Source organism: Oncorhynchus mykiss, chromosome 16, assembly GCF_013265735.2.
Source record: "Oncorhynchus mykiss isolate Arlee chromosome 16, USDA_OmykA_1.1, whole genome shotgun sequence".
Lineage (NCBI taxonomy): Eukaryota > Metazoa > Chordata > Actinopteri > Salmoniformes > Salmonidae > Oncorhynchus > Oncorhynchus mykiss.
Window position 1 is genome coordinate 28022337 of NC_048580.1, and position 13513 is coordinate 28035849.

General features: G+C 42.6%; 1 protein-coding gene across 1 annotated transcript in view; it reads right to left on the minus strand.

Moving 5' to 3' along the window:
- kif22 (kinesin family member 22) overlaps positions 1 to 13513 on the minus strand; it is a 35749-nt gene that overhangs the window by 9220 nt on the left and 13016 nt on the right. The window contains exons 8-11 of the mRNA XM_021565520.2: positions 9684 to 9783; positions 3517 to 3718; positions 2627 to 2718; positions 2152 to 2352 (exon numbers count right to left, since the gene is read on the minus strand). Coding sequence (XP_021421195.2) covers positions 2152 to 2352; positions 2627 to 2718; positions 3517 to 3718; positions 9684 to 9783 — 595 coding nt within the window. The remainder of the gene's footprint in view (positions 1 to 2151; positions 2353 to 2626; positions 2719 to 3516; positions 3719 to 9683; positions 9784 to 13513) is intronic.

Genomic DNA, 13513 nt, shown 5'->3' on the forward strand with positions numbered 1-13513 from the left:
TTTCAACTCGGCAATTTTATTAAATATAGCTATGATGCACTTTATATGTTAATGTATTGACATGAAAAAACGGGCATATTATTACCAATGACTTATCAACAGCTGTAACAAGTTGTCCAGTGTAGGAAATCCTCACTGGTACCCAAGTTAATAGAAAGACCCATTACCAGAATGCTAACAAAATAATAGCGAAAGGACATTGATGCTGTTAGCTAAATGCTAACGAGCAAAAACGAATCAACTAACTGCAAAGACAGGCAAATCCAGCACAAAGTTATAAAAGCATAGCCAGTATATACCAAATGCCAAATGGTATTTTCTGTGAGTGTGGATATTTACAAACAAAAGTGAACAAGAGAAATTGTGCAAATGAACAAAGTTGTAATGCATGCTTTTCTGAAGGAAGAGCAGCATGTGTACACGGAGCAGAGGGGGACAAGAACGGAGGAGAAAAAAAAGCTAATACGAAGCACAGGATAAAAGATGGCAACAGCACAGATAACTAATCAGAGGTCTTTGACTTCTGGCAGAAAGCCATTCTAAGATATGATGGAAAAATGTTTGTAGTGAATTGCATACAAGTGTAACTTCACCTCATGTGCGCAGCACACAGAGACTCACCAGTAGATATAAAACGCAATAGACTCACCAGCTCCCGCTTTCTCCCGCTGTGCGATTTACAATCAAACACGTGACTCGCACAACTATTCTGGGGAACTATGTATGGTATGCTTCATAATGTAAAATTATGTGACAGATGAAATAAAATAATCTGCTTTATCGCCTAAGGGATTGCACAAGTTGACTGCAGGTATTAACTTAAAAGGATCTACAAATATTCAAATGTATTGAAAAACTTAAAAGAAAGTTTGACGGTATTGAAAAACTATCCCGTAGTTTTTTCCAAATACCCCGGTACACGGTATACTGCCCAAGCCTAGTGACAGTAACCAAAGGATAATCAAAAACCTGTGTGTACACCCAAAAGATGATACAATGCTTATCTAGGGGCAACACAACATTGTAAATCAGGTAAAACAAACAGCTTGTGACGGCAAGTAAGCTCGACATTCACAAAACTCCTTTGGTTGCCGTCTGTCATTTTATGTTCCATTACACTTAAACGTATATAAAACCTAGGACTCACATACCATGCAATGCCCCTTGTAACTATTGTCTAGCCTGGTTCCTCTAGGTTTCTTCCTAGGTTTTGGCATTTCTAGGGAGTTTTTCCTAGCCACCGTGCTTCTACATCTGCATTGCTTGCTGTTTGGGGTTTTAGGCTGGGTTTCTGTATAGCACTTTGAGATATCAGCTGATGTACGAAGGGCTATATCAATACATTTGATTTGATCTGTTTATGTTATGTTTGAACCGTCTGATGCTGTGCTGCCACTGGTATTTGATGTTCTTACTTTTTACAGTGTAACCGGGTGGCATGAAAGGACGGCGCTTCAAATAAAATGCCTCGTTATCATTCTGATGAAGGCTTAGATGACAAGATGGCTGAAACATTGGTCTCAAAGTATTTGTTTTACGGGGCCTCCCGGGTGTCGCAGTGGTTAAGGGCGCTGTACTGCAGCGCCAGCTGTGCCATCCCTGGGTTCGCGCCCAGGCTCTGTCGTAACCGGCCGCGACCGGGAGGTCCGTGGGGCGACGCACAATTGGCCTAGCGTCATCCGGGTTAGGGAGGGATTGGTCGGTAGGGATCTCCTTGTCTCATCGCGCACCAGCAACTCCTGTGGCAGGCCGGGCGCAGTGCGCGCTAGCCAAGGTTGCCAGGTGCACGGTGTAGCCTCCGACACATTGGTGCAGCTGGCTTCCGGGTTGGATGCGCGCTGTGTTAAGAAGCAGTACGTACGGCTGGTTGGGTTGTGTATCGGAGGACGCATGACATTCAGCCTTCGTCTCTCCCGAGCCCGTACGGGAGTTGTAGCAATGAGACAAGATAGTAGCTACTACAACAATTGGATACCACGAAATTGGGGAGAAAAAGGGGTAAAATTCCCCCCCCCCCAAAAAAAAATGTCATTGTTTTACTTCAAGAGCGAAAGCTCCGTCCGTTTCCCCCCACTATCAACATTACATTTTTTTTTTAAAGAAATGGGCTAGCTGTAAACGCTGAAACTTAATATGGGCCCAAACACAGACCTGGGTGAAGGAGCCTTGAATCTCCCTCCAGCCCAGAATGAGCTTGGCCTTCTTGTCCCCAATCTGCTGCAGGCCCTTCAGGTCTTTGAGGGACCCGGAGTTGAGCACCTGCAGGATCTTGTGTCGGGACTGGTCCAGCACTGACTTGTCCAAATGAGACTCCCAGCCGGTGTCCTTCACATTCTCTTTTCCCTCTTGGACCTGAGAGCGAGAGAAGGTGGACAGCAGAAACAGACATACATCAGAATTGTCTTATTTTTGCCTGCTTACTACAGTGCACACCAACACGGGACAAAGGGTTCAGAACAGCTGTTTAATATTGCATGTTATGTGGATTTGTTCCAATAGCCACACTAGAATTACCACTTAGCATCAATCAATGTATTGGGTGTGCATGCTAAGTGGTAGGTTAGTGGGGTTATTGTAATGAAGCCAGTTTCATTTGACATCGTCAAACAACAATGCCGTTGCTGACCTCACTCTGCTCCAGATTCTTCTGTTTCTTCATGAGGCAGACAGTTGGCCTTTTGACCACCGGACACTGCTGGAGAGGTTGTAGCTGGGACACTTAGGGGAAAAAGAGATGCCACACACACACACACAACATAGATTCCTTTCAATACTACATACAGGAAAAGCATAGACCCTGGCTATTTACAGAGCAGCAAATTAGACCAAGGTGCTGAAGTCGCTACAGATTGTATTAGTCATCATTATTTGATTGTTTGGGCAGATTAATAGGCAGACTGCATGGTCATATCAAGTTCCCGATCTAATCAATAGCCTTACTGTTTTACAAGACATTGCGCAAAACAATGTCAAATGTTGACAATTAAAGGGATAGTTCTGATTTGTTTAGGATTGGGTGAAATGTGTCTTGAGTTGTTGACATACCAGTAGTGACGGCATCCACAAAAATAATCTCTACAAAACTTTGTTTGAGGTTACTTTGAGGCGATGTTATAGCATGAAATGCAGACAGCGCATTTTGGAAACCATTTATTATTTTTTTTATGGGGATGCTAACCATTAGCCAGTGGTGCCTGGAGTAAATAATGCATTATGGTATATTATCACTATGGACAAAAAAATATTAAGGTAAAATTAATTTAAGCCAGTCATAAATATAATATATAAAACATACCTTTAAAATTGGCAGGGTCATGTTCATTAGGCACTAAACAGAAGAAAACTGACTAAAATAGGGAGGGACTACCTGAAATTAATGAGATGCTATTTCTCAGGTTCCGTTGAGAAACATTTTAAGCTGTTTTCCATTGCGTGCCCTTATGAACACAACCCAGATGTGTTAGAGAGGTTCCTGGGGTAAACGCTCTGGATTAGTGGGTGGGTGGGCTCACTGACCTTGTAGGGGCGACACAACAGCCTGCTGTTTTTTGGGTTTGGCTGCCGCGGACTGTTTTCTGTGTAGTGGGGGTAGATACGTCCTGAAGAGGGGCGAGTCTCCCGATGACCCATTGTCCGAGCTGTTGCTAGCGGCACCATTTCCTGTCACTTTGAGCACTTTGGCTTTGCTCTCAAACTCCCTTTGCTTCTCTTTCAACTCCTGCACAGACAGCAATTCATCAGTGAAGAGTTTTGTAGCCATAGAATTACAAATGAGAACTAATAGAACCTCTATGATTGTGGGACAATGCACATTAAATCAACATTTCTGTAAATGTGCCAGATTTTGTCCAGCCAGCTAATCTTCCTATTTACTCTTTAAAGGTGATTCAGTATTTAGAATTAGGGATGAGCATTTGAAATTATTTCACCATTTGAATATCATGACACTTTTGGACGTGGCTTTTGACCATTCCTTTGGATTCCTCATGTCTAACTATTGTTAAAAAAAAAGTTTGGACCAAAAAGGATAGGTTTGGTACTAATATTTATTGAATATTATAAGAATTTGAAGCATTTGAGGTAGATATGTACATGAAGGCAGGGTAGTGACTAGGCATCAGGATAGATATTACTAAGAGTAAAATAAAGAACAGAGTAGCAGCAGCATATGATGCATGTAAAAGTGTGAGTGTTTGTGTTGTGTCGGTATGTGGGTTGTGTGTCAATGTAGTGTGTGTATATATAGTGTCACCCCCCTCCCAAAATTTGCCTCTGGCAGGCGTTTCAGGTTACTCACGACCTAAATTTCCTGCCACCTGAAAAAAAAAAAAGTTTATTCCCGGGGCTGTGGCCTTCACCAACCGGCCCAGAGAGACAAATGGAGTATGCTGCACACCGCATCGAGCCATCTCTGAACTGTACACAAAATAACTGGACTATACTGCATTGGCACTCTGTTAATCTCTCTGCATTTAGATACAGTGCCTTCAGAAAGTAGTCACACCCCTTGACTTTTTACAAATGTTGTTGTGTTACAGCCTGAATTTTAAATGGATTATACTGAGATTGTGCCTACACACAACACATCATAATGTCAAAGTGGAGTTATGTTTTTGGAATTTTTACAAATTGATTCAACATTTAAAGCTGAAATGTCTGAAAAGTATTCAACCCCTTTGTTATGGCAAGCCTAAATAAGTTCAGTCTGATTAACAAGTCACAAAAATTCACATGGACACAGTGTGTGCAATATATAGTGTTTAATTAAGATGATTTTTCAACGTCTGTACCCCACACATACAATTATCTGTAAGGTCCCTCAGTCGAGCAGTGAATTGAACCAAAGACAAGGGAGGTTTTCCAATGCCTCGCAAAGAGCGGCACATTTTTGGTAGATGGGTAAAAAAAAAAAAAGACACTGAATATCCCTTTGAGCGTGGTGAAGTTATTTAATCGCACTTTGGATAATGTATCAATACACCCAGTCACTACAAAGATACAGGCTTCCTTCCTAACTCAGTTGCCGGAGAGGACAGAAACAGCTAAGGAATTTCCCCATGAGGCCAATGGGGAGTAAATCAGTTACAGAGTTTAATGGCTGTGATAGGAGAAAGCTGAGGATGGATCAACATCATTGTTGTTTGTCCACAATACTAACCTAAAGACAGAGTGAAAATGAAGACTGTACAGAATAAAAATATTCCAAAACAATATTGTGCAAAGCTCTTAGAGACTTATCCAGAAAGACTTACAACTGTAATCACTTCCAAGGGTAATTTTAACATGTATTGACTAAGGGGTGTGAATACTTATGTAAATTAGATTTCTGCATTTCATTTTCCCTTTAATGTAGGCAAACTCATGATAAGCTGGAGACCACACGATCTACAAAGAGATTTCCCATTTATATCATTCGTAGCCGTCTATTTACCACCACAAACCGAACTGAACTAAATGACTATCGCTCCGTAGCACTCACGTCCGTCATCATGAAGTGCTTTGCGAGACTAGTCAAGGATCATATCAACTCCACCCTACCCGTCACCCTAGACCAACGTCAATTTGCTTACCACCCCAATAGGTCCAGAGACAATGCAATCGCCATCACACTGCCCTATCCCATCTGGACAAGAGAAATACCTATGTAAGAATGCTGTTCATTGACTACAGCTCAACATGCAACACCAAAGTACCCTCCAAACTCATCATTAAGCTTGAGACCCCGGGTCTCGGCCCTGCCCTGTGCAACTGGGTCCTGAACTTCCTGACGGGCCACAAGGTGGTGAGGGTAGGAAACAACACCACCTCCACTCCGCTGATCCTTAACACTGGGGCACCACAAGGGTGCATTCTCACTCCCGTCCTGTACTCCCTGTTCACCCACAACTGTGTGGCCATGCAAGCCTCAAACTCAATCATCACCTTTGCAGACGACACCACAGTGGTAGGCTTGATTACCAACAACGAGACAGCCTACAGGGAGGAGGTGAGGGCCCTCGGAGTGTGGTGTCAGGAAAATAACCTCTCACTCAACTTCAACAAAACAAAGGAGATGATCGTGGACTTCAGGAAACAGCAGAGGGAGCACCCCCCTATCCACATCAGCGGGACAGTAGTGGAGAAGGTGGAAAGTTTTAAGTTCCTCGGTGTACATATCACCAACAAACTGAAATGGTCCACGCACAGACAGTGTGATGAAGGTGCAACAGCGTCTCTTCAACCTCAGGAGGTCGAAAAAAATGTGGCTTGTCAGCAAAAACCCTCACTAACTGCCTGGTGTGGCAACTGCACCGCCCATCTCCAGAAGCTTTATTCTAAAATAACCACTAACAACAAAGCAAAAACACTGAAATTTTAGCAAATACACACACACTACCGTTCTAAAGTTTGTCACTTAGAAATGTCCTTGTGTTTGAAAGAAAAGCATAAAATAACATCAAATTGATCAAAAATATAGTGTAGACAGTATTAATGTTGGAAATAACTATTGCAGCTGTTTTTTTAATTGAATATCTACTTAGGCATACAGAGGCCCATTATCAGCAACCATCATTCCTGTGTTCCAATGGCACGTTGTGTTAGCTAATCCAAGTTTATCATTTTAAAAGTCTAATTGATCCTTAGAAAACCCTTTTGCAATTATGTTAGCACAGCTGAAAACTGTTGTCCTGATTAAAGAAGCAATAAAAAAAAACTGTCCTTCTTTAGGCTAGTTGAGTATCTGTGGCATCAGCATTTGTGGGTTTGATTACAGGCTTACATGGCCAGAAACAAAGACCTTTCTGCTGCAACTAGTCAGTCTATTCTTGTTCTGAGAAATGAAGGCTATTCCATGCGAGAAATTGCCAAGAAACTGAAGATCTCATACAACGCTGTGTACCGATAATGGGCCTCTGTACGCCTATGTAGATATTCCTCAGCCGTTTCCAGCTACAATAGTCATTTAAAATGCCTCCACTGTATTTCTGATCAATTTTATGTTATTTTAATGGACAAACAAATGTGATTTTCTTTCAAAAACAAGGACATTTCTAAGTGACCCCAAACTTTGGATTGGTAGTGTATATAAATACAACTGATATCACATTTAATTTAGTATCCAGACCCTTTACTCAGTACTTTGTTGAAGCACCTTTGGCAGTGATTACAGCCTTGATTCTTCTTGGGTATGACGCTACAAGCTGGGCACACCTGTAATTGGGGAGTATCTCCCATTCTTCTCTGCAGATCCTCTCAGCTCTGTCAGGTGGATGGGGAGCATCGATGCACAGCTATTTTCAGGTCTCTGCAGAGATGTTCGATCTGGTTCAAGTCCGGAATCTGGCTGGGCCACTCAAGGACATTCAGAGACTTGTCCAGAAGCCACTCCTACGTTGGCTTGGCTGTGGGCTTACGGTCATTGTCCTGTTGGAAGGTGAATCTTTGCCCCAGTCTGAGGGCCTGAGTGCTCTGGAGCAGGTTTTCATCAAGGATCTCTGCTCCGTTCATCTTTCCCTCGATCCTGACTCGTCTCCCAGTCCGTGCCATTGAAAAACATCCATACAGCACGATGCTGACACCACCACTATGCTTCACCGAAGGGGTGGTGCCATGTTTACTCCAGATGTGACGCTTGGCATTCAGGCCAAAGAGTTCAATCTTGGTTTCATCAGACCAGAGAATCTTATTTCCCATAGTCAAGAGTCCTTTACGTGCCTTTTGTCAAACTCCAAGCGGGCTGTCATGTGCCCCTTACTGAGAAGGGCCTTCAGTCTGGCCACTCTACCATAAAGGACTGACTACCTCCTTCTGGAAGGTTCTCCGATCTCAACAGAGGAACTCCGGAGCTCTGTCAGTGACCATTGGATTCTTGATCACCTCCCAGACCAAGGCCACCCTACCCCGATTGCTCAGTTTGGCCAGTGGTCTGCTCTAGGAAGAGTCTTGGTGGTTCAAAACTTCATCCATTTAAGAACGATGGAGGCCACTGTTATTCGGGACCGTCAATGCTGCAGAAATGTTGCGGTACCTTTCCCAGATCTGTGCCTTGACACAATCCTGTTTCGGAGCTCTACGGACAATTCCTTCGACCTCGTGGCTTGGTTTTTGCTCTGACATGCACTGTCAACTGTGGGGACGATATATAGACAGGTGGGTGTCTTTCCAAATCATGTCCAATCAATTAAATTTACCACAGGTTGACTCCAAGCAAGTAGAAACATCAAGGATGATCAATGGAAACCGGATGTACCGGGGCTCAATTTCGAGTCTCATAGCAAAGGATCTGAATACTTAAGGTATTTTATTTATTTATAAATTAGCAAAAACCTGTTTTCGCTTTGTCATTATGGGGTATTGTGTATAGATTGATTAAATATTTTTCCTCAATTTTAGAATAAGGCTGAAACGTAACAAAATGTGGGAAAAGTCAAGGGTTCCGAATGCACTGTATACCAACAGCATAATAACTGTTTTTAAAGTGGTGGAATTGTCCTTTAATGATAAGGTGTGCAAGGTAGTTGGTTTTTCCACAAGCCTTTTTCAAATGGCAAATTAATGAAACCGTAAACACATTGGTTAGCTAGCACACTGAACAACTAAATTCTACTGTGCTATTGACCTGTTAATAGTTTACTCCCCTGTGTAACTGTGTTGTCTGTTCACACGGCTATGCTTTATCTTGGCCAGGTCGCAGTTGTAAATGAGAACTTGTTCTCAACTAGCCTACCTGGTTAAATAAAGGTGCAATAAAAAAATAAAAAATGTTTCCAGCTATTATGTGTCTAAACTTAAAAACACTTCCTCGAGTTGAACTGATTTTCAGCTGATGTTTTTCGTTCAAGAAGAAAAAAGTAGACTAATGATTCTGATAAATACGCTCTTGGCCTTATTCCAAAACTGCAGCATGCACCTAGGAACACATATAATGGGGTCCGAAATTATTGACACACTTGAGAAAGAGCAAAAATAATTCAAATACATAGCTATAGTATGCTCCAAAAATTTGGGAAATATTATTTTATACTAAAACGATTGCTCAGAAAAAGAGATTGTTTAACAAGAACCTTTTTTTCCCCTAAAAAAGGCAGGTGTCCATTTTTGACACCCCTTTTTTCAATACCTCACTTTGTGAGGATAATGGCACGGAGCCTTAAAAAAATAAAAATGTATTTAGAGAACATATTGGGAAGGATCTTGGATCCTTCCTCCTTACAGAAGAATCCTTCCACATCCTTGATATCCTTCGTCTGCGCTTATGGACGACCCTCTTCAATTCAACCACAGCTTTTCAATGGATTTCAAGTTCGGAGACAGATGGCATATGTTGATTTTTGTGGCCAATTAATTAAATTTTGTGGATTTTGATGTGTGCTTGGGGTTATCCAGGCAGCTACAAAGCAGATTCCATCTGCCCCACAGTTCATGTCCTTGTATGTAACAATGTCACACAGATAATTTAACACGGACAAAGCTTTTTCATTGTTAAAATAGGCATCCCCCCCCCCCCCCCCCCAAAGTGAACACTCACACAAGTGACCTAATACTAACGTCCATCCAGATATTCAAATAACCGCACCCATCGCTAGCGAGAATGCAAATATTCAGTATCTCATGACAGATCTGTCTTATTAACTAGGAAATCAGCTTGTACACTATTCTGAGTGTGCGTGTACACTCTGTGATTAAGGGTGCATGCTCTTTACCTGGATCTCTCTGTGCATGTTGAGTCTTTCCTTTGCTGGGGTGCCCATCAACAGCTTCTCCAGAGCCATCAGCCGGTTCAATACAGATGGGTCTGTGGGGCTGAGAAAGAGACGAGAGAGAGAGCGAGAGATAAGCAGGGGAAAGGGACAAAAAGAAATGTGACTAGGCTCAGATAGGAGGGAGCTTCCAAAGTTGCTCAGCAAGGAGACAAAAAAAAAAAGAAGAGAAAGAGCCCATGCCTAGTAGTAGAATGAACTGTTATGAGTACAGTAATACACAAAAGGCATAGAAAAGACAGATTGGTCTCTTTCTATAAGGGTCGCCAAAAGGCACAGCAGTCAGTGGTGTTTGTTACAGGGAGAGAATTCCTTTCAGCACTAGCTACCAAATCCTGACCTACTGCACTGAGGCCAAAATCTGTTAAGATGCAGTCAGAGAGAGGATATAGATAGATTTACAGTCATGTAGAAAGTACACCACCTGGAAAGTTTTTTATTATTGATTATTTTTTATTTATTTTTATTTTATTTATTTATTTTACATATTTCGACACATGGATAGTTGAGCTAAATTCCAACCACATTAATTGATAAAAGGTGACCCAATTTAACAAATCACAAAACAAAAAAGTTAAAATAAACCAAAATGCAATTTCCTTATGCGGAAAAAGTTAGTACACCCCTACCTTTACCATCACATAAAATGATGCCCCACCGCCCCACCTTGTAGCATGGAGGTGGGGGTGTGATGGTGCTTTGCTGCTTTGCTGGTGACACGGTCTGTGATTCATTTTTAAATTCAAGGCACACTTAACCAGCATGGCTACCAAAACATTCTGCAGCAATACACCATCCCAACTAGTTTGAACTTAGCGTGACTATCATTTGTTTATCAACAGTACAATGACCCAACACACCTCCAGGCTGTGTAAGGGCTATTTGACCAAGGAGAGTGGAGTGCTGCATCAGATGACCTGGCCTCCACAATCACCTGACCTCAACCCAAATTAGATGGTTTGGGATGAGTTGGACCGCAGAGTAAAGAAAAAGCAGCCAACAAGTGCTCAGCATATGTGGGAACTCAAATCAAGACTGTTGGAAAAGCATTCCTCATTAAGCTGGTTGAGAGAATACCAAGAGTGTGCAAAGCTGTCATCAAGGCAAAGGGTGGCTACTTTAAACAAATCTGAAATATATTTCGATTTAACACTTGTTATTCTACAATGTAGAAAATAGTAAAAATAAAGAAAAACCTTGGAATGAGTATTTTATTTTATTTATTTCACCTTTATTTAACCAGGTAGGCAAGTTGAGAACAAGTTCTCATTTACAATTGCGACCTGGCCAAGATAAAGCAAAGCAGTTCGACACATACAACGACACAGAGTTACACATGGAGTAAAACAAACATACAGTCAATAATACAGTATAAACAAGTCTATATACAATGTGAGAAAATTAGGTGAGATAAGGAAGGCAAAAAGGCCATGGTGGCAAAGTAAATACAATATAGCAAGTAAAACACTGGAATGGTAGATTTACAATGGGAGAATGTGCAAAGCAGAAATAAAAATAATGGGGTGCAAAGGAGCAAACAAAATAAATTAATTAATTAAATACAGTAGGGAAAGAGGTAGTTGTTTGGGCTAAATTATAGGTGGACTATGTACAGGTGCAGTAATCTGTGAGCTGCTCTGACAGTTGGTGCTTAAAGCTAGTGAGGGAGATAAGTGTTTCCAGTTTCAGAGATTTTTGTAGTTCGTTCCAGTCATTGGCAGCAGAGAACTGGAAGGAGAGGCGGCCAAAGAAATAATTGGTTTTGGGGGTGACTAGAGAGATATACCTGCTGGAGCGTGTGCTGCAGGTGGGAAATGCAATGGTGACCAGCGAGCTGAGATAAGGGGGGACTTTACCTAGCAGGGTCTTGTAGATGACATGGAGCCAGTGGGTTTGGCGACGAGTATGAAGCGAGGGCCAGCCAACGAGAGCGTACAGGTCGCAATGGTGGGCAGTATATGGGGCTTTGGTGACAAAACGGATTGCACTGTGATAGACTGCATCCAATTTGTTGAGTAGGGTATTGGAGGCTATTTTGTAAATGACATCGCCAAAGTCGAGGATTGGTAGGATGGTCAGTTTTACAAGGGTATGTTTGCAGCATGAGTGAAGGATGCTTTGTTGCGAAATAGGAAGCCAATTCTAGATTTAACTTTGGATTGGAGATGTTTGATATGGGTCTGGAAGGAGAGTTTACAGTCTAACCAGACACCTAAGTATTTGTAGTTGTCCACGTATTCTAAGTCAGAGCCGTCCAGAGTAGTAATGTTGGACAGGCGGGTAGGTACAGGTAGCGATCGGTTGAAGAGCATGCATTTAGTTTTACTTGTATTTAAGAGCAATTGGAGGCCACGGAAGGAGAGTTGTATGGCATTGAAGCTTGCCTGGAGGGTTGTTAACACAGTGTCCAAAGAAGGGCCAGAAGTATACAGAATGGTGTCGTCTGCGTAGAGTTGGATCAGAGACTCACCAGCAGCAAGAGCGACCTCATTGATGTATACAGAGAAGAGAGTCGGTCCAAGAATTGAACCCTGTGGCACCCCCATAGAGACTGCCAGAGGTCCGGACAGCAGACCCTCCGATTTGACACACTGAACTCTATCAGAGAAGTAGTTGGTGAACCAGGCGAGGCAATCATTTGAGAAACCAAGGCTGTCGAGTCTGCCGATGAGGATGTGGTGATTGACAGAGTCGAAAGCCTTGGCCAGATCAATGAATACGGCTGCACAGTAATGTTTCTTATCGATGGCGGTTAAGATATCATTAAGGACCTTGAGCGTGGCTGAGGTGCACCCATGACCAGCTCTGAAACCAGATTGCATAGCAGAGAAGGTATGGTGAGATTCGAAATGGTCGGTAATCTGTTTGTTGGCTTGGCTTTCGAAGACCTTAGAAAGGCATGGTAGGATAGATATAGGTCTGTAGCAGTTTGGGTCAAGAGTGTCACCCCCTTTGAAGAGGGGGATGACCGCAGCTGCTTTCCAATCTTTGGGAATCTCAGACGACACGAAAGAGAGGTTGAACAGGCTAGTAATAGGGGTGGCAACAATTTTGGCAGATAATTTTAGAAAGAAAGGGTCCAGATTGTCTAGCCCGGCTAATTTGTAGGGGTCCAGATTTTGCTGCTCATTCAGAACATCAGCTAAGCAGATTTGGGAGAAGGAGAAATGGGGAAGGCTTGGGCGAGTTGTTGTGGGGGGTGCAGTGCTGTTGACCGGGGTAGGAGTACCCAGGTGGAAAGCATGGCCAGCAGTAGAAAAATGCTTATTGAAATTCTCAATTATGGTGGATTTATCAGTGGTGACAGTGTTTCCTATCTTCAGTGCAGTGGGCAGCTGGGAGGAGGTGTTCTTATTCTCCATGGACTTTACAGTGTCCCAGAACTTTTTTGAGTTAGTGTTGCAGGAAGCAAATTTCTGCTTGAAAAAGCTAGCCTTGGCTTTTCTAACTGCCTGTGTATAACGGTTTCTAGCTTCCCTGAACAGCTGCATATCACGGGGGCTGTTCGATGCTAATGCAGAACGCCATAGGATGTTTTTGTGTTGGTTAAGGGCAGTCAGGTCTGGGGAGAACCAAGGGCTATATCTGTTCCTGGTTTTAAATTTCTTGAATGGGGCATGTTTATTTAAGATGGTTAGGAAGGAATTAAAAAAAAATATCCAGGCATCCTCTACTGACGGGATGAGATCAATATCCTTCCAGGATACCCCGGCCAGGTCGATTAGAAAGGCCTGCTCGCTGAAGTGTTTCAGGGAGCGTTTTACAGTGATGAG